This window comes from Theobroma umbraticum, unplaced genomic scaffold, assembly GCF_002168275.2.
Source record: "Theobroma umbraticum cultivar Fairchild unplaced genomic scaffold, ASM216827v3 scaffold_4.1, whole genome shotgun sequence".
NCBI classification, from domain to species: domain Eukaryota; kingdom Viridiplantae; phylum Streptophyta; class Magnoliopsida; order Malvales; family Malvaceae; genus Theobroma; species Theobroma umbraticum.
In genome coordinates this window covers 2,449,449-2,467,541 of record NW_018397258.1, presented here as the reverse complement: position 1 = coordinate 2,467,541, position 18,093 = coordinate 2,449,449, and the positions used below count along the sequence as shown (strand labels likewise).

The 18,093-nt window shown below is 35.5% G+C and overlaps 2 protein-coding genes across 3 annotated transcripts; one reads left to right on the top strand and one right to left on the bottom strand.

Annotated features, from left to right (window-relative positions):
• Positions 1-2,933: 2,933 nt before the first annotated feature.
• Positions 2,934-5,947, bottom strand: LOC110413473 (aquaporin PIP1-3). Its single transcript, XM_021424295.1, has 4 exons — positions 5,520-5,947; positions 4,596-4,891; positions 3,306-3,446; positions 2,934-3,201 (listed from the first exon to the last, which is right to left on the bottom strand). The coding sequence occupies exons 1-4, from the start codon at positions 5,845-5,847 to the stop codon at positions 3,106-3,108; spliced, it is 861 nt and encodes a 286-aa protein (XP_021279970.1). The 5' UTR covers positions 5,848-5,947; the 3' UTR covers positions 2,934-3,105.
• A 2,719-nt stretch (positions 5,948-8,666) lies between these two features.
• SK20 (SKP1-like 20) lies at positions 8,667-15,914 on the top strand. Of its 2 annotated transcripts, none has more exons than XM_021425608.2 (10): positions 8,667-9,025; positions 10,967-11,341; positions 12,024-12,248; positions 12,530-12,721; positions 12,812-12,922; positions 13,112-13,190; positions 13,969-14,072; positions 14,148-14,329; positions 15,159-15,276; positions 15,628-15,914. In XM_021425608.2, exons 2-10 carry the CDS (start codon positions 11,306-11,308, stop codon positions 15,667-15,669), a joined length of 1,089 nt encoding a protein of 362 aa, XP_021281283.1. In that variant the 5' UTR covers positions 8,667-9,025; positions 10,967-11,305; the 3' UTR covers positions 15,670-15,914. The 2 variants fall into 2 exon arrangements, with proteins under 2 accessions (XP_021281283.1, XP_021281287.1); XM_021425612.2 differs by having other exon boundaries at positions 8,673-9,025; positions 15,159-15,292.
• The last annotated feature ends 2,179 nt before the right edge of the window (positions 15,915-18,093 follow it).

The window sequence follows — 18,093 nt, the reverse complement described above, 5'->3', positions numbered from 1 at the left end:
TAGTGCAGAGGCGTTGGGGTAGGAGAGAGGGAACGCTGTGTTTTAAATGTGGCGGTTGAAATATGAAATTACGATAATGGGTCTGAGATTATGGCGGGTCAGACACGCAGAGTATTTTTGAAGTGACTAATATACCCTTTATATATAAATTAAAAAAGTGTGGAATATTTTTTAATAAAGGCAATATATTTCCATTATTTTGCTGTATATCTAAGAGTTTCTATTGAACAAAAGTTACAAATCTTGTCTAAAATACCAAGTGGTTAACTTTCAATAAAACTTACAAAATGGAAACATCTACAACAAAAAGAAAAAAAAAAACTCCTTTTTACCAGGCTAAGCAATGTGCCAAATCTGATAATTACTGTCTATTTCTGAATCTCCCTTTCCTTTTTGCTCTTAATTTATTTTAATTTATATTCTTTTCCTTCATGGTAATAGTAATAACGTATTCAAGATTTTATATTAGAGATAATTAAAAATAATTGTATATCTCATATTTTATATATATAATAATAAAAAAATTAAACATTGAAGAGTGATGAGTTGGCCACCACCTTCCCTCTGTCACTACTTCAAATATACATGTTATTGTTACCTTGCTTATCATTATATCTACATCTACCGTCGTTGCCTCTTGCTTTTACTACTGTAACTTTTCCTTCCACCGAACAGCACCTTTCCGGTCTTCATCATCATAATCATCATTAATATACTAAATATTATTATTTTATTAATAAATAATTTTAAAAAAATTAAAAATCTTTAAATAAAAGTTTTTTAAAATTTTTATCTTTACTTGTTTATAAGATCACATTTTGTGATTAAATAATATTATATAATTATACCGATAAAACTATACTTATAAATGGATAAAAGGGTAATTTTGCTTGAGAATTTTGTTTTTCTTTTTTTTCTTGAAGGATCTCCATGTTCTAGGCTGTGTTGAGTTGATATGGTAAAACCATGCTTACAATTAACTAAGCCAAAGGTGGCTCTACCACCGCAACATAAAATTAGATATATTTTAGATCAAAGATTGGTGGCCCGACAGAACAAATATTTTACCTATATTTCCTAATTAGATGATAAGCTCAATTTTAGTTACTTGTTGCAACCGAAGGAATAGTTGCCTTTGAAAATGCAAGTTCTCTGTCTCTTTTTTAATTTGGTGTCATCGGCCAGACGATTTGACGTGGAGCTACTGTGAGTTAAAAATAAAAAAAAAAATGTATTTAAAGCCCACATGATGAAATTAATACGTGAAAAGGACCTATTACAAAATGACATGTCGGCGAGCGATCAAATTTATTGCCACTGCAACTTGTTATTACATGGATGCATAATTTTGTTTTTTATTTTATCTCGTGGCGTCTCCCTATTGGTCTTTACATCGTGAGAGCATAGCAATAATTTCTTGCACCAGCAATGGTTAGACTTCGTACAAATTAAAAGTTAAACGGGTATGGTATTGTTAAATTATATTATTATTCATAATGTTTTCATTTTTTTATTTTATAAGAAAATATAAATAAATTCATATTATTTTATTCTCTTTAATAAATTCTTATATTATTATTTTAAATTAAATATTTTTTTAAAATAAAATATTAATTTTTTTATATTCACATAACGTTAATGTGGAGAATAAAAATATTACGTGATAATATCATTTGAGCATAACATTTAACTATTTATTATATTAAGCTAACATGCCATGTAATATAAAAATAACAAAAAAATGTTTTAATTATAATTAGTTATTTATTAGTCATAAGCAGAATATTAGTCATAAGACAAAATCAAAATGTTAGAACAAAATGGCAAGATAAGGAAAAAGTGTACATTGATACCAAAGTTTTGATGTCGTTCTTTTGTCAAATTCACATGATATTCTTAGTATATGAAATAAATGCATGAAATAGGAATGTTGGATAAATCTTATAACCAAATTTAAATTAAATTTTATGGGAGTTGGCTTGCTAGAGTTGGTTGGAGTTGTTGGGAATTCCAGCAGTTTCAAATGGGGTTTTTCTGTCTTTATAGGTGGCCTTACATTCTTAATCCAAGCAAGTAAGAATCTGATTACGTGTGGGAAAAATAAGGGATTTTAGCAAGATTTTGTTGGAAACAGTAGGAGAGTCACTCTCATTGCTTGCTTTTCCATTTCAATTAATCAGAACCCTTATGGCCTGCATTAAAGACGTGTTAAGTTCAAAATTGGGATAGGTGTAGTCTATCTCAAATGTCCCATTCCCTTTCTCAATTTCAAAACCCTAATTTTTATTAGGAGCTGCATTTTCGGTTAAGGAATTGATTGGAGCTAGATGGAAAATAGACTAAATTGTCAACTAGAATGAAACCCTTCATCAATATTTCCTATAGTTCACATCTCTTTTCAAAAGTGACCCCAAACGTGAAGCCAGCAACGTTTAGCATCTCACGGGCATTAAAAGATCTTTGGGATGTTGTCCAAAGATCAGAGTTATTTAATGACTTAATCCAAAATGGGGTGGAAGGGTCTCGAATTTAAGTTGTGATGTATTTATTGGTGGAAATTAAGAGCCACACCACATGCAGAGATTTGAGGGCGGGGAAACTGGGTCGGTAGATGCCAGCCACCAACAGCCTCACCGATGAAACGTTGCCCCCAACAACTAACTTATGTTGTTTTCTTCCTGCAATTATGACTAGCAAGTTGTACCTGACTCAGTGGCTGAGCATTTACATTGGACGGTTTTGGGCTGTCTTCCAGCGGTAATTGTGCCAGAATTGAGGCAAATTCTTCAGTTTATGGGTTGAGTTGATAGAACTCGATTTGGGTGGCTTTTAGATCAACCCAATGTTCCTTATAGGCTAAGGCCCATAAATCAGTTCAGTCATGTGCGGACAGCAAAGGTTTGCTTCGTTCGAGATTTAACAGAAACGCAGACTGAAGTGATGAAAGACACTTCTTACATTGAGAAAAAAGGTTGCTGATAGTAGTGAGTCAAACATCTTTATACACAATCATGGTTTCCCCAATTCCCAATCTGGATACCAGAATAAGCTCAGAGTACATACCATTAAACACATAGTACTAGATAAAAACCAAAAACCATGATTTCAAGCTCTGGTCTTAAATGGGATGGCTCGGATGACTATTTGGTGGTAAAGTGCAGCAAGTGCAGCCCCAACGAAGGGTCCAACCCAGAAGATCCACTGACAAAGGAAAAAAAAATTGTTTATGAAATGTAAGCTATTATCTCAAGCATAAATTAAACAAAAATATTATATGTCAATATGGTTATATATTTTAAACTTACGTGGTCATCCCAAGCATGGTCCCTATTATAGATGATGGCTGCTCCAAGGCTCCTGGCAGGGTTAATGCCTGTTCCTGTGATTGGGATCGTTGCCAGGTGAACCAAGAACACTGCAAAGCCAATAGGCAGCGGGGCCAATATCTGCAAATGAAATGATCAAATGATGTCAGCAACCAGCCTTCTAAAGCAAATTGAAATAGGAAAACAAGGACAACAAGCTAGTGTATAGTAGGAAGCAGAAGGAGACACTTTTATGGACTTAAATAATTTGCTTTCAGCTAGTCACACTGGACAACAAGAAAGATTTATAGCATTGTTTAATTCACTGCCACAAATGAACTTGTCTGCACGAATGGTCCTAGAGTGATTCTCCCTAGGAAATAGAACTAGATGCAGCAACACTATCCTAGACCATTAGGTGTGTTAACGTTATCTATGGTTCAATTGGACTAGCATACAGTGTGAAGTTGCTAAATAACAATTTGGTTAATTTTTTCCCAGAAGTGAAGTCGTCACTTACAGAGCATGACCAAATAAAGATAGTAAAATGGTGGAGTAAAATGCTCAAAATTGAAATTCTCACAGGCAATAACATTAAGTCACGCACCCAACCTTCTTTGCAAGCACACCAAATTCACTAGTTTATATAGCCCTAGATAAAATAAACCACATATCCACATTTTATCGTGATCAGAATAAATGTGGTACACTAATTTACATTAAATGTACTCATTCACCTCAATGGACTTTAAATGATGAAAGGGGGTGCCTGCCAACATGTGGTTAAGATGTTCAGAGATCAACTTTTCTCTCTCACACACTGAACACCACCAATATCATTCAGAAAACTTTTTCCATAATTCTTAACAAGAAGTTAGTATATTGATGAGGAGAGTTCATTGGAAACCTATTGCCAAGATAGACACATTTGCATGCATTATCTGCACCTCCACTTAAATTTGGATAAAGGTACAATATAATTTGAACCGCCTAGTGAAGTTAACATTTACAATTATATTCCAATTTACTCAACTCAACTGCCTAACTAATATTCAGCCAAAAGAACACCTATATATCAGATATCAATGAGATAAAGCGATTGCTTTTTTTTTTTTGAAAAATTTACGAAAAATGCTTTAAACTAGCTATAAATCATAGAGGTTCAATGTATATGTATTACCTGCTTCCCAAAGTAAACTAATTTCCTATTTGAAACCTTAAGTTAAAACCAGCATTGGGGACAACTAAGCAAAGGAAAAGTACACATGTTTATAAAGGAGAAATACTTACAGGGACATGAGAGTCTCTTGCATTTCTCTTGGCATCCGTTGCTGAGAAAACTGTGTAAACAAGCACAAATGTACCAACAATCTCAGCTCCAAGGCCGTCCCCCTTGGTGTAGCCATGGTTCACCACGTTGGCTCCACCACCTAACACCTCATACCTTGATGGCTGGAATCCCTTCACAACCCCGGCACCACATATAGCGCCAAGGCATTGCATTACAATGTAGAAAATGGCTCTGGTCAGAGAGAGCTTCCTTGCCAAGAAGAGACCAAATGTCACAGCTGGGTTGATGTGTCCACCTATCAGAGCATGAACATGTAAAAAGTTAATCAAAATTATCTCAAAAATTTTCAAGAACATGTTACAGAAAAGTCATCAATTCTCTCTGTTTAGTTACTAGACAAAGCTGAGAAAATAGAGTTTTGAAAAGTCAAGACTTCCATGTTTTGGGACCCAAGCGGTCCCTAACCTCAATTTTATGACCCAACTGAACCTACTATGTACTGTAACAGTTCGACTCACCTGAGATATAACATCATGACAATATAACAAACGAGACCAGCTTTTTGCTTCCCTCAATTCTTTCAAGAATTAAAGAATTCTCGTGAATCACATAGATTCAAACAAAGCAAAACAGATTGTGAAGCAAAAACACAAATTTTTTTCCTCATGTCTCTCAGCACCCAACAAGGTTCAAGGAAATGGCCGATAAAATATACAAATTTATATCAAAGTGATCAAACCCAACAAACAAGTTTCAAACTTTGTGTAAAATTATTTTTAGCATAGAAATCGACTGATATCTGAAGAAACAAGTCACATGCAAGAAAAAATAGTTGGTGAGAATCTTTTTTCTTTTCTTGAGAAAAAAGGAAGAATTCAGCAATGCCCAAACAAACAGAGACAGAGATAAGTGATCTAACTAACCTGAGACACCAGCAGTGCAGTAAACAAGGGCAAAGATCATGCCACCAAAGGCCCAAGCAATGCCTTGGATACCAACACTGGCACACTTGGTAGGTGCCCTATTAACACCCATGACAGTCAAGACTGTGATATAGAGGAACAAGAAAGTTGCTACGAACTCAGCAATCCCAGCTCTCCAGAAAGACCATGACTGGAGCTCACCAGGCTCAAACAGTGGAGCCGGTGGTGACTCCTTGTAGTCCTTGTCTGTCTGTGCTGATGTCCCTATGGGTTGCCTCTCTATGAACTTGTTTGCTCCCAGCTTAACATCCTCTTCTCTTCCTTCCATCCTTTCCTATTTTTTTTTTTTTGGTTTCTCTAGAAATTTGGCTTATTTTTCCTCTCTGGGTAATGGAGAAAGAATCAGAAGCTTGGCGAGGGAGTGAGAGTAAGGTGGCGAGAATAAAGTTATTTATAGACTGCTGACATAGAACGCAGAGTAAAGTTATTTTTACTTTATTAAAAGTAAAAATAACGCATAAAATAAAAATAAAAATAGGAAACATATTGGCCAGCCTCGGTGCCAGTGAAAATAATGGAAAAACACTGATCAATTACTTAACTTTTAACATAAGAAACATATAATTTAAAGGATAATTATTACCAGGAAAAACTAATTACTCCTAATAATTTATTCCCGGAAAAAATGATAAGAAATTGTAGTTCCTTCTGTGGGCTAATCCATGGGTGTTTCCGCAAGGTGCCAAAATGTACGCAGTAAGGGAATTGTCGTGGCGTCATAATGTTGGGCTCTCCTTGTCTTTTTCTCCATAATTAGTAATTAGCAAACTAGAAAAGATAAAAGAAAATAGGGGACGACGTCGTATTCCAAAGTCATTACAACGACAAAATGAGTGAGAAAAAAATGGCCGATTGTTGGACCGTTGAGAGCCTGACGGACGTTTACGGTTTCAAAGGCTTCAAGCCTTCGGACTTTACCTTCGGCTCTGTCATGCAATTTAGCCAACGGCTACACACTCTTAATTTGTGAGGACGAAATTAAGATAAACAATCAGCAAATCCCAAGACATTTTATTTTGTTTTTTGATTGTGAAGAAAAGCCAAAGGCTCTTTGCCTCATCAAGAAGGTAACTTCAAACTTGGGCGTGTAATAATTGCAGTGGCTTTCACGAGAATGATGACAATGGGCAGGACGTTGTGACATGTGACCTAAGTCACCTAACCGGCCCATTTCCTTTGCGGGGCTGCGCTGGGGGCATCATGACATCTTGGACCCTTTCCTCGAACCGAAACCGTCAAGACTTTCTCTCCCTCAATTTTCTGCCTTGGTAATTATGTCACGTCTACCTTATAGGATCATTTTTTTAAGAAGCTTATAAGGTTAGTTTTTTTAAAAAATTTAATAATAATAATGACCCATGATACATGCACCTTATTTAGAGCCGTCCAACCACATTTGCTGTCCACGCGTATGTCATCGGATGGATTAAAATAGTCCTAAAAAGTTACAAGTTCTGGTCACTTGCCTTGTAAGCAAAAACGGTCCAGAAATACAAGTTTTGTCTTCTGGTGTTTTAAACCAAGTTGATGACCTGTACAGTGAGCTGGAATATCAATTCTTGTTGGAGAGGATAAGATTATGATTGTTGTCTATTATAAAAACAAATAAATAAAAGCAAAGGTCAGCGAGGAAAGTTCCTCTGTGGGTCATGAACGAGCACCGGAACCCTAATAAACATATATATATTTATGATATATATTTGTATATTGCAAGTTATATAATTTAGATTTTTGTTCAAATTAATTGAAACATGTGTAACAAGTGCATTATCTGTTGACCATTTTTGTTTTTTTCTTTTTACTATTAGTGTTTTTTTAATATAATTAAACTGAAGTTTGGATACTCAAATAACGTTTTTGGTAATTAAAAGATTTTTTTATTGACTTAAAAACATATAAATTTATGATATATTTATAAATTGTAAGTTATACTTCAATAATCTTATTGACTATTAAAGTAAAAAGTAGTATTGGTCAATATATTGTCATTTTAAAGATTTAAAAAACTTTAAGATTAATCTGATTTTTGTTATAATTAATTGAAATATATGTCAATATGCCAATTTTGGATTAATGATTCATCGAGAGAGAATTTCGACATCATATTTTTACTAATCCTTTTATTTATGGAACAAGTAATATCAATATATATATTAAAACCCACATAAAATTAGTAAAGAATTTGTATTTATTTCAATTACAAAAACGATCACACAAAAAACTAATGCGCAAAGCCCATTTCTAATAAACTTAAAAAAGAATCAAACACTGTAATTTCAAGATTGAAATTGGATTGCCAATATCAAACCCAATATATTGTGGACTCAACTTCTTCTTTGAGAATGGGCCTCCAAGAACAAAAACTGGTCTTAGCCCGAATGAGATACGGAAAAACTCAGGCCCAGACCCATCACAAAGGCCGATGCAGACCCCAAAAAACTACCGTAATTTCTTTTTTTTTTTAAACAAAAAACTTTAACAGCCCAAGAGACATTGGCAAAACGGGATTTACTGTGGCTTTTTTATATTTAAAAAATTGTTTTTAATATTTTCACTTCATTACAGGATGATTTGGCAAATACAGACAGGTTCATTGCTCCATATCTATAAGAGGATGCCACTTTTTCCTTTTTTTTGGTTTTGTTTATTTTGTCCTGGTTCTTGGACATGGAGCCGAACAGGTTTCCGCATTTCCATCCAAAATCAACGTCTCTTACCAGATTTGAGGGTGACAGCAGGCTCATTCTCAGTTAGCCTGCTCCAAGACTAGGTACGTCGTACCACAATAGTAATAGTTTCTTTGATCGATTTTAAGGGCCGTAACATAATACATATAAGCTTTTATACATTAATCATGATATTAATATGGGAATGATGCTACTAAAAAAGAAGTCAGTATTGTATGTAGGGACCCTTTGGGCAGCTTTTGATAGCATCAGGGCCAGTAAAACGATTTAGACGTAGTGGTAATTTTATCAAGAAAAATTATTTCCTTTCATGGCAAAAAGAAAAAGGAGGTTTAATAGCCAGACACAACTGCATATTTCCAGGGTGGCTGGGCGGAAATGGAAAAATACTTGGGCAAGAAAAAGGAAAGAAACAACCTAACCCTAACCAAACCTAATAGGGTTCGCGTGAGCTCGCGGTGACGTTTAATCGGACCCTCGCTCGTCCATAGACAACGACGCGCCGCGCACCTTGAGCATAGAAAATCTTTCCATTTTTATTTTCCAGCGTTGTTACAATATTTATCCCTTCTAAAATTAACTAAAATTTGAAAAACACTAGAAAATATATATATTTTAAAATAAAAAAAACTCTATTTTCCTCGCTTCCTCTCTCTCTCTCTCTCTCTCTCTCTCTCTCATTTATCCATTCTGAGTTCGCCGACAACCGCCATATCTCAGCTGTTCGAACGCTCTGCAATCTCCCCTGCTTTTCCACAGGTACAAACAAAACAACGCCGTTTTGCTTGTAAATTGCAAAAATAAGTGAATCACTACTACGTATTAAACATTAAAAAACGAAAGAGAAAATCATTCTTTTGGTTCTTATGTTGTTATCTATGCATAGATTCACTTTGATTGAATCTTTCTTTCTTCCTTTTTTTTCTTTATTAGATCGATTCGCGGCAGAAATGTGTTTCATTTTCTTGCTTTTAATTAAATTTTTTGTTCTATTTATACCTATTCGGATGAATTAGCTGCTCGACTCCGTCTGCTAGGTAGGGTTAGGTATTTTAATGATGTCGAATTATTTTTTGTTGATTTGATGTTTTTATGTGTGTTATTTGTTTAAAGCTCTTTGGCTGCTGACAAAATGAATGGAAGAAATAAGAAACAACAAGTATGGCGAAATGAAAGAAATTTAATGTTCAATTATAAGGTCTTTTTGGGTTGTATTGCATATTAGAATAGCTGATACATGCACAGAGTTAGGTTAGCCTTTTAGTTTGGATGCCGTTGAAGTTAATTTTTAGTTAAAAGAACTGTAATGACGGAAGCAAGGTAGCTGGGCTATCTTGTTATTCTGCAGAAGCTTGGCAGATGAAGTATTTGGTTGCCATGAGGTAATTCGGTTCTAAGAACTGTTGCGTGACCTGGCTTTACTCATGGTAATGATTTGAGTTACCATAAAATGAATATCTCACTTTAAAAATCAAATACATGAATTTTGTGTTTCTAAATTGGTAATAGAGGTGGAATGATCATAATATCAGAAGTTATATATTTGGAAGTGATTGCATTCATGAATTTTTGCAGGTAGGGCCAAAGGGGAGTAACGTGGGTGGGTTGAATGATGGTAATTTACGAAAAGGTAGATTTGTAGTGACTACAATTATTGAAATCAGATGTAACGCCAATAGGCATATAAGATTAATTATCCACGTGTGACAAGAACAAGAGCATAAGTGTTGTCTTTGGAAGGGTTTCATTTAGCTCATATTTTCCTTGAGGTGCAGGGTCAAAGTTTATCAAAAGAAAGTTACTAGTTTTATAAGGCAATAGCTACATGACTTGGAGGGTCTAATTGATAACTTTAATTTACTGGAGTAGTGTCTAATAAGAGGTGCCATGCTCATCTGAGAACAGAAATTAGTGTACTGATTTCTCATGAGGGAATCATTGTGACATGAGTCCTTGTCCTGCTGCACTGTCAGAATATCTGTATGCTTCATGATTGTATGTCATTAGGTCTTGGATAGACAGGTATTGCCTTGTAGAAATGGGGGAGAAAAAGTGGCGTGGAGCAAGCGTTTCATTGTAAATTTAGAAGCTTTAGCAGGAACATTTATTGACTTAGTTGGCGTTTGTTTTTCTAATGGAGAGTTAGACTCGTTTGCTGAACAGAACCAGTTGTTACCATTTTAGGCTTTACGTTTTGGTGGAGTTGGTATGTGGACGTTACTTTGGAAGTTATTTGAAAAGTACTTCTTTTCTTTTGGAATGTTGGGTTCTATAAGGAAAATTCTGTAGAAGGAAAGTGTTTTTTTGGTAAAAGAAAATTTGAGGTTATCCTGGTAACGCTTTAAATTTCGACCACTATACTATTTCCCCTGCAATATCAAGTATCTTACTTCTGCGGCTGGCTTTGATTCCGATGTTCGCTCTTCCAAATAGCTGATTGTGTAGCAGCAGGAATACTGATAAGGTAGAGATCCTCGTTCTGTGTTGACTGTCCGATATATTCAATCCATTCTGAACAGTTTCAGCAGTCTATGTTAACATGAACTCAAAGAGTCAGTTCATTTAGGATCTGGGGAAAACATTCATGATGTTTATGTAGAAGCTTAGGTGTATTTACCCTCTCTTGCATCCTGTTTATGTTATTAACTATTTAATTGCAGAACCTTGACTATAATTTGATATGATTGTTTATTTATGCAGTTATTCCACTTAACCCAGAAGATCTGTCCGTAACTCAGCTGCATATCTTTTCATATTGTTTCTGGTTGAACCGCTTCATGTTGCAACTTTAAGTACTCTCTTGAGAACTTCTTCCGAAATCAATGTTTGTACAAGTGGGAAATTTTTCGTTGATAATAGTACCGTGGGCAACTTATTACAGGTTTGAGAGTCTCTGTCGCTTAAGCAGTGCAAAGCTGTTGTTTGATCTACTGCAGTGAATGCAGTGAACCCTTTTGAGTACAAGATAAGCAGAGTATACAATTTATACTACGACAAGCTCTACATAATTAACTTTCTTGGTGTTTCAACTACTTTCAAATGTCAGAGGTTGATATGGCAGTCATTAAACCCGAGGTAAGTTGTTCAAGTCCATTTAAATTTATCGAGAGTTTTTTTTATTTGATTATAATGAACGGAGACGAAGTAACATCCTCTTTTTCTAATTCACTTCTTTTACATTTTAGGTTAATTAATCATTATCATATAGTTCAAAGGGGAGCAGTTTCGTGGTAGTATAAAAAGAATTGTCAGGGTTACACACATTACTTTAGCAACTACATATCCTAGATAATTAGTGAATAATTTGGCTCTGCTGTGACATGGACCTAATTATAGTTCTGTGAACGATTTTGTTTGTTTGCATTTTTAACAATTATGTCTATAATTTCCTTGATTTTCTTTACTTATTTACTGTAAGTTAGGCTAGATGGACACCTCAATGGAATAATGTCCCGAGCAGAGCACCGAATGACAATTAGGTTTCTGTCTGGCAAAATTTGGGCTTTTCATATTTTTCTTAGTAGGTTTCAAGGAGAACCCCAAATTTTATAGTTCAAGTGTTTGAAGGATGGGGAGATAAAAATAACAGACTGCTTTAGAAGGTAGGATGGGGTTAACTGTTAGCTGTTAAGAGGCATAGAAATTCTTGTAAAAGTTGGTGATGCTGACAATCACACTTTAGTGGTCTTGGTTTGTTTTCTAGTGCATCTTTAATACAGTTAGTCTGATTCTGAAGCCATGCCGAATTCATTGTCAGATGATGAAGTCTTATATTTGGCTTCAAACTGCTGATGGCTCAATCCAACAAGTGGAACAAGAGGTTGCAATGTTTTGCCCCATGATCTGTCATGAAGTGATACAAAAGGGCATGGGATCCTCCAAGAATTATGCTATATCTCTTCCTCAGCGAGTCAATCCTGCTATGTTAAGCCTAATTCTTGATTATTGCCGATTTCATCAAGTGCCTGGTCGCTCTAACAAGGTGGGTTCAACGTATTTCTCAATTGGCATTTACCTCTTATGTTTGATGTTCTCCTCTTCCTTTCTTTAGTAGATATTTAATCTTTCTGGGAGTGGCATAAATGGAGCCAATTATTTTCTATTCTTTAGGTATAGAATGATTTTCTTTGTACATTCCTTATATTTTGCGCACCTTTTTATTTTTGAAAAGAAAGAGAATTCATGTTTATGGGATATTGAGTTCCATATGGCAAACTGGCTCTGAGCTTCCTCTTCTTCCTTCGTGTTTTTTCCTGTTTGAAGGAGCGCAAGTCTTTTGACGAAAAGTTTATTCGAATGGACACAAAGAGGCTCTGTGAGTTGACGTCTGCTGCTGATAGCCTTCAGTTAAAGCCTCTAGTTGATCTTACTAGTCGTGCCCTTGCACGAATAATTGAGGGGAAAACCCCTGAGGAGATACGTGAGATATTTCATTTGCCTGATGATCTTACTGAGGTGTCTGGTGCTTGTTGGAACCTCTTTTCTTTATTATGTTAGTTTTCTTAACCTCTTTTCTTATTTTTAGTACTTATTTTGTTGGTTTAGGAAGAAAAATTGGAGCCTTTGAAAAACACAACTGATGACCCACGCATTCGACTGTTGAATAGATTGTATGCAAAAAAGAGGAAGGAACTGAAAGAGAGAGAGAAACTAAAGGTGACTGTCTCTGGCTTGTTTTCTGTTCTTTTCATGTCATGATTATTTTCTGCCTGTGCAATTTTACTCTATAGTATTGCGTTTTTTTGGTTGACTTGAATTTCCTTGTCAATTAATTTTATAATTCATCATTATCCAAGGCCATGCCTAAAATGCATGTAAATAAGTTAAAACTTCTTTGTGTCTCAGAATGTTGAGGCTGAAGAAGAGCGTGTGGACGATCGTTCAGTTGATGACCTCTTGTCGTTTATAAATGGAGACAATGGAGGTATGCTTAAGTTTTAATGGGATGTAGTTTTCCTGCATGTATTGGTTTCTATCCCAAAGATTGTAGTCCTGCAAACCCTTCTCTGTTTCATGAATATTTTGGTTGGTTGACCTGCTTGAATTGGCAGAAGAGTCTTGATATATGGTCCTACTCCCTTCTCCTACAAGGAATTGTAAAATTCAGTTTCGCTTCTCTGGTTGCATTTCATGTGTCAATCTCAATGTCCAAATTTGTTTTTGTCTTCTGCAGTCATTTGGGTGTGAGGGACAGAAGAGTGAATGATAAGTCCAAAATCAGACAAAAATGCAAATGTGTATTGTGTTCCTTTACCAGAAATCAGTGTAATGATTATAAGTCACAAAAACATGGGAAAAAATATGTCTGTTCTTTAAAGATGTTACAAGATGACCTGTTTTGTAGATGGAAAATGAACTTTTCAGAGTATAGGATAATAAAATGATTTATGTGCATTTATTTGTTCCCTTAAATCATCTTCTAGGAACTTGATCTTGGACTAATTTCCAATAAACTAAATTAATAATTGTCAAGATTTTACACTCAATTATGAATATTAAGTAACAGATAAAGTGTTTAGAATTCTAATTATGCATGTCTGTTTGGTAGCTGGCATCTGTACTGGCACATCAGTTTCATATATTGGAATTGTAATCTTTAAAAAAATTTTCTGCTTTTATGGATACCATAAGCTTCGCCTCTTAGTTCTTTTTCTAATTCCTTCTGAAGGCCTCATATGAGGTAAGGGAATTCTGTTTTGCAGATTCTAAAGGGATTAAAACTTCAAAGAGTAAAAAGAAGAACCGAAGAAGAAAAGATCAGCAGAAGAGCACGTCTGCCAATGAAGCCAATAAAAACCATAGTGAGGTCTGAACCTCTCCATTGTTTCTTCTTTCTTACTCTCAATATTGTCAACTTACTGAAGTTCCCCTCATGTTCCAGGAGTCAAATGGTCTTAACTCTGTATGCCATAGTTCTGAAGTTGATCAGAAAATTCAGCCCAGTATTGGTGCTACCTCAAACTTACAGGATGTTGAAGATGATATTTTTGCTAATAAGAATGAGTTTGATGATGGTGATATTGATGATGAGATTGATCCGGCATTGAAGGAAAAAATAGACAGGTGAAGATGGATTTTTGCCTTTGTGTGAATCTTCCGCTTCCTCTTCGCTCCCTTCTTCTTCTTCTTCTTCTCCTCTCTCTTTGTCAGCATTGAAGGAGAAAATGGTCATATAGCCCTGGATTTGCCTTAGAGTTTAGTGTGTACTTCCTCTTCAATTGTCTGGGTTCAGGGAAATAAATCCAGGATATTGAAGTTTTCGGACATATGTGTTTTTGTTCTTTGATATATATCAAGTGGATGTTTTATGTTGCTTGTTTGGGAGGTTAAATAGGGCTTAGGGATGCAGTTGGGGTCCATGTCTCCTCTCTCTCTCTCTCTCTCTCTCTCTCTCTCTCTCTCTCTCTGTTTTTTCCTCTGTTTCTCCTTCTCCATTTTCTGTTGATCTATTACAGACAAATGTCCCAGAGGATGAGCTGCCAAGTAAATATTGTAATAACTAGACTTTATAAACATTATGACCTCACCTTATTCTTGTTTTAAAGGTTTATGTAAAGAAGTGCTGCTGCATCTGTGTAGTAATAGAAACAGAAAATCCTGTCATCTGATGTTCTGCTTATTCTGTCTAACTGGACTATTTTCGAAGTTTAAAAGAATCTGAATTAAAGCTCTTGGTCTGTTGAAAATCTCTGTATTTTGTCGATATTATTTTTACACATTGTTCGAATTTTATAGTCCTAATAGTGGAGGAAAAGTAGAATGTATACAACAACAATGAATATTGTAGCCAATGAAGTAACAATCTTAAATAACTTCTTTACTTGTTTTGCTCTATTTTGGAGGAAATTTTTTTATGGAGCCCTAATGATCTTCCATTACATCTTTTGTTTAGGGAGGTGGAAGATTTTGCCCGTAGATTGAATTCCGATTGGCCAGAAAGAATGCAAGAGATTCTCTCTTTGGGTCAAGAAAGGAAAGCAGTGCATTTTCCGCTTAATGGCAATGGTTCGGTAAGGAGATATTCAAGTATGTTGCTTTCTCTTTTCTAACATAAGTTTGTCTGGCATTGCCTGCAAAAAGTTTAAATTGGATTATATGTGATTTTCATTTGCTTTTACACTGTGTCCATTCTTGTGAAATTAACTATTTGAACTTGTAAACAAAATATACCTATATGTTTGCATTCTCATATGTTCTGCTGATGCCTGAGTTCAGTTAATGGTTGACTGATTGTCTTGGCTGTGATGGTTCATCATTTAGAAGTTGAAACCAAACTTCATTTCTGTTTCCAAGCTATTATTCTCAATTGATCAAATTAGTAAATAACTAATGCCAAAATATTTTTGTGTGGTGAGGGTCAGATCAGGAGCAGAGATGATTTCAAAGTGAGGATACTTCCTTAGCTCAGCTCAGAGCCTGGACAATTTTGATCAGATGCTTTTCAGGTGGTTGAAAAAGGGCACCTAGAAGGGTTGGGATCCTCGTCATTGTGGATCCCTTGTAAGTTTTTAACTTCTTATTTTTTAATTTTTTTTTCTTTGTTGTGCTTAGTCAGGATGCAATTTTGATTGAGAGGGCAACCTCTTTGTATTTTGATAATAGAAAGAAATAAGAAGGGAACTGTGTTTGTTGAGCCAGTTCTGGTCAATTACTTTCACAAGTCCAATATTCGCCCTAATGATTCAGGTTATTATGGCCTTTTACGTTAGAAAGCTATTCATGCTGTCTCAAGTTGCCTGTATCTGGCACATCCGCGCGTATGGAGGCATCTAATCAGGAATGATAAAGAAACAACCATTTCTTGGGAATTATTGGCCTGATATCGAATTACTTCCATTCTGTTTTAACACTTACTAGGCTATAAGCTTGGTTGGATGTTGATGGTCTGTAATGGGGATATCTGCAATCCATGTTACTAACTTAGTAGTCAAATGTCCACTGTCAGGTTCGAATCTGTGGGACTTGTGCAATCTTCTTGTTTTGTTCTCAGTACATTTTACAACGATCCCTTTAAATTTTTTCACCACCCATTTGTTATATAAATTGATAGTAGAAATCTAAGCCTTGCGAAAAGATATGTCATGTATAGCCTGTCGGCATATCTGAGTAAAGCAATTTCTATGGTTTTTGTAAGATTAATGATGCTCGTCCACTCATGTGAATAAGGAACAAAAGAGCACTGAATTGTGTACGTGATTGCAAGCTGGCATCCTTGGTTGTGAAAAATTCATTTGTCTAACCAAACAGGGAACTTAAGGTACTGGAGAAAGAGGATACTTGGGCATGGCCAGCCAGGACCGAAGGTTGTTCCCAACATGTTGTGGAATTGTAATCAAGCATTGCATGCCAAGCTGGGTTCGGACATCGCCATCGTTGGAGTTTTTGGGTGGCTGTTTACCTTAGATCTTGATGGCCTTTTTTTTGGGACTAGTAAATGTTTTCTAGCATCGTCAGGCTTAGATTCGTATTGGGCCAATGATGAATTGGAAATGTCCGCTGGAGATTCCCCTTGTTTTCCTTTTTGATGTGATAAGGGCTTTGTATTTGCACCGTAGGCAGGGCTCATCATCTTATTTTGAACATTTGGTGTGGTACAGGGGTACTACAGTGGTGGTGGTGGGCTGCCGAAGCTCAAGTTTTTTTCCATATTCAAAAGGGGTCCCACACATGTGCCATTTTTCCCACACGTGTGATTCCACCATTAAAGATAGTGCATGTGTGAATAGCCTACCATTACTGGTATCCATGTGGGGGCCCGTCCGTTGCAGCGTCATTGCCGTCTGTCTAAAGAAAGTCTACTGCTCCCATGAGGTCAGGTCCATCGTCTATGAACACGTGTCTCCCTTTTAATGGGGAGGGAAAGGGATTGAACCAATAAATACCTGCCAGGTACCAAGAAATCAGTAAGGTTGATATTACCTGATCGAGATCCAAGTAATTATTTATTGTGCCGTCTTATCTGTACGGTCTATACGGAAACTTTTAACCAGTTTAGACAGTAGCCGGTAACCTTTGAAACTGCGATTAGATAGTGTCCCACGCGCTCTCTCTGTTTCAACTACTCCACCGTTATAGGGCGATGGGTGAGCCACCTAGGGATCATTCACATTCCTTTTGCTTGTGGTCTCCCATTACCTTTCTTCCTCTTTCTTTTGACTGTTGGAATTTCTACCTAAACTTAACTAGACAAAATCTTGGTTTTGACTTGGAGATTTTACTTTGAAGATATTGTTTTCAATTATGATTAATTTTTTTAAAGAAAAAATAATGAATATTTTTCTTAATAAAACGTTTAATATACCTAAAAATAAATTACAAGACTTTTATTTTAAGTAATTAAACATAAAATGGTAATATAAGTTTTATGTTGTGATCATGTAATAGATCACAAAGACTGATTAAATGTTAATTAGAAAAATGAATATCAAATAAAGTTAAAGAGAAAAAAAGGATTTGAAATAAATATTTTATAAAATTTTATTAAAAAATCTTTTATGTTGATTAATTTGGACATGATTTTTCATTGTTAGACAAAAGGATTTTATTAAAAAAAAGGATTGGATCTATGGTTGAACAATAACCATATTTAAAAATTAAATTAGATTAGGGTTAGAAAAATAACCACTTTATTAGTATAACAATTATTCTCCATTGGAACCTAGAACAAGTCTACCCCATTCTATAATCGCGTGTACTGCACATGCAGACCTAGAGCGTCGACCACACAGGGAAATAGTAAAAGGCCAAATCAGTCAACAACTGTTACCACACGGCGTTTCTTTCATGTTCGAACCTCAAAACGACAACAACCCAAGTAAACAAAAACA

Bases quoted from the DNA above. Each gene is read 5' to 3' on its own strand.
- LOC110413473 (XM_021424295.1), bottom strand. From the start codon at position 5,847: ATGGAAGGAAGAGAAGAGGATGTTAAGCTGGGAGCAAACAAGTTCATA. The intron at 3,447-4,595 runs GTAAGTATTTCT...TTTCATTTGCAG, and splicing joins CAAGAGACTCTCATGTCCCT to ATATTGGCCCCGCTGCCTAT. The intron at 3,202-3,305 runs GTAAGTTTAAAA...TTCCTTTGTCAG, and splicing joins ACCATGCTTGGGATGACCAC to TGGATCTTCTGGGTTGGACC.
- SK20 (XM_021425608.2), top strand. From the start codon at position 11,306: ATGTCAGAGGTTGATATGGCAGTCATTAAACCCGAG. The intron at 12,923-13,111 runs GTGACTGTCTCT...TTTGTGTCTCAG, and splicing joins AAGAGAGAGAGAAACTAAAG to AATGTTGAGGCTGAAGAAGA. The intron at 15,277-15,627 runs GTAAGGAGATAT...GGTGAGGGTCAG, and splicing joins CGCTTAATGGCAATGGTTCG to ATCAGGAGCAGAGATGATTT.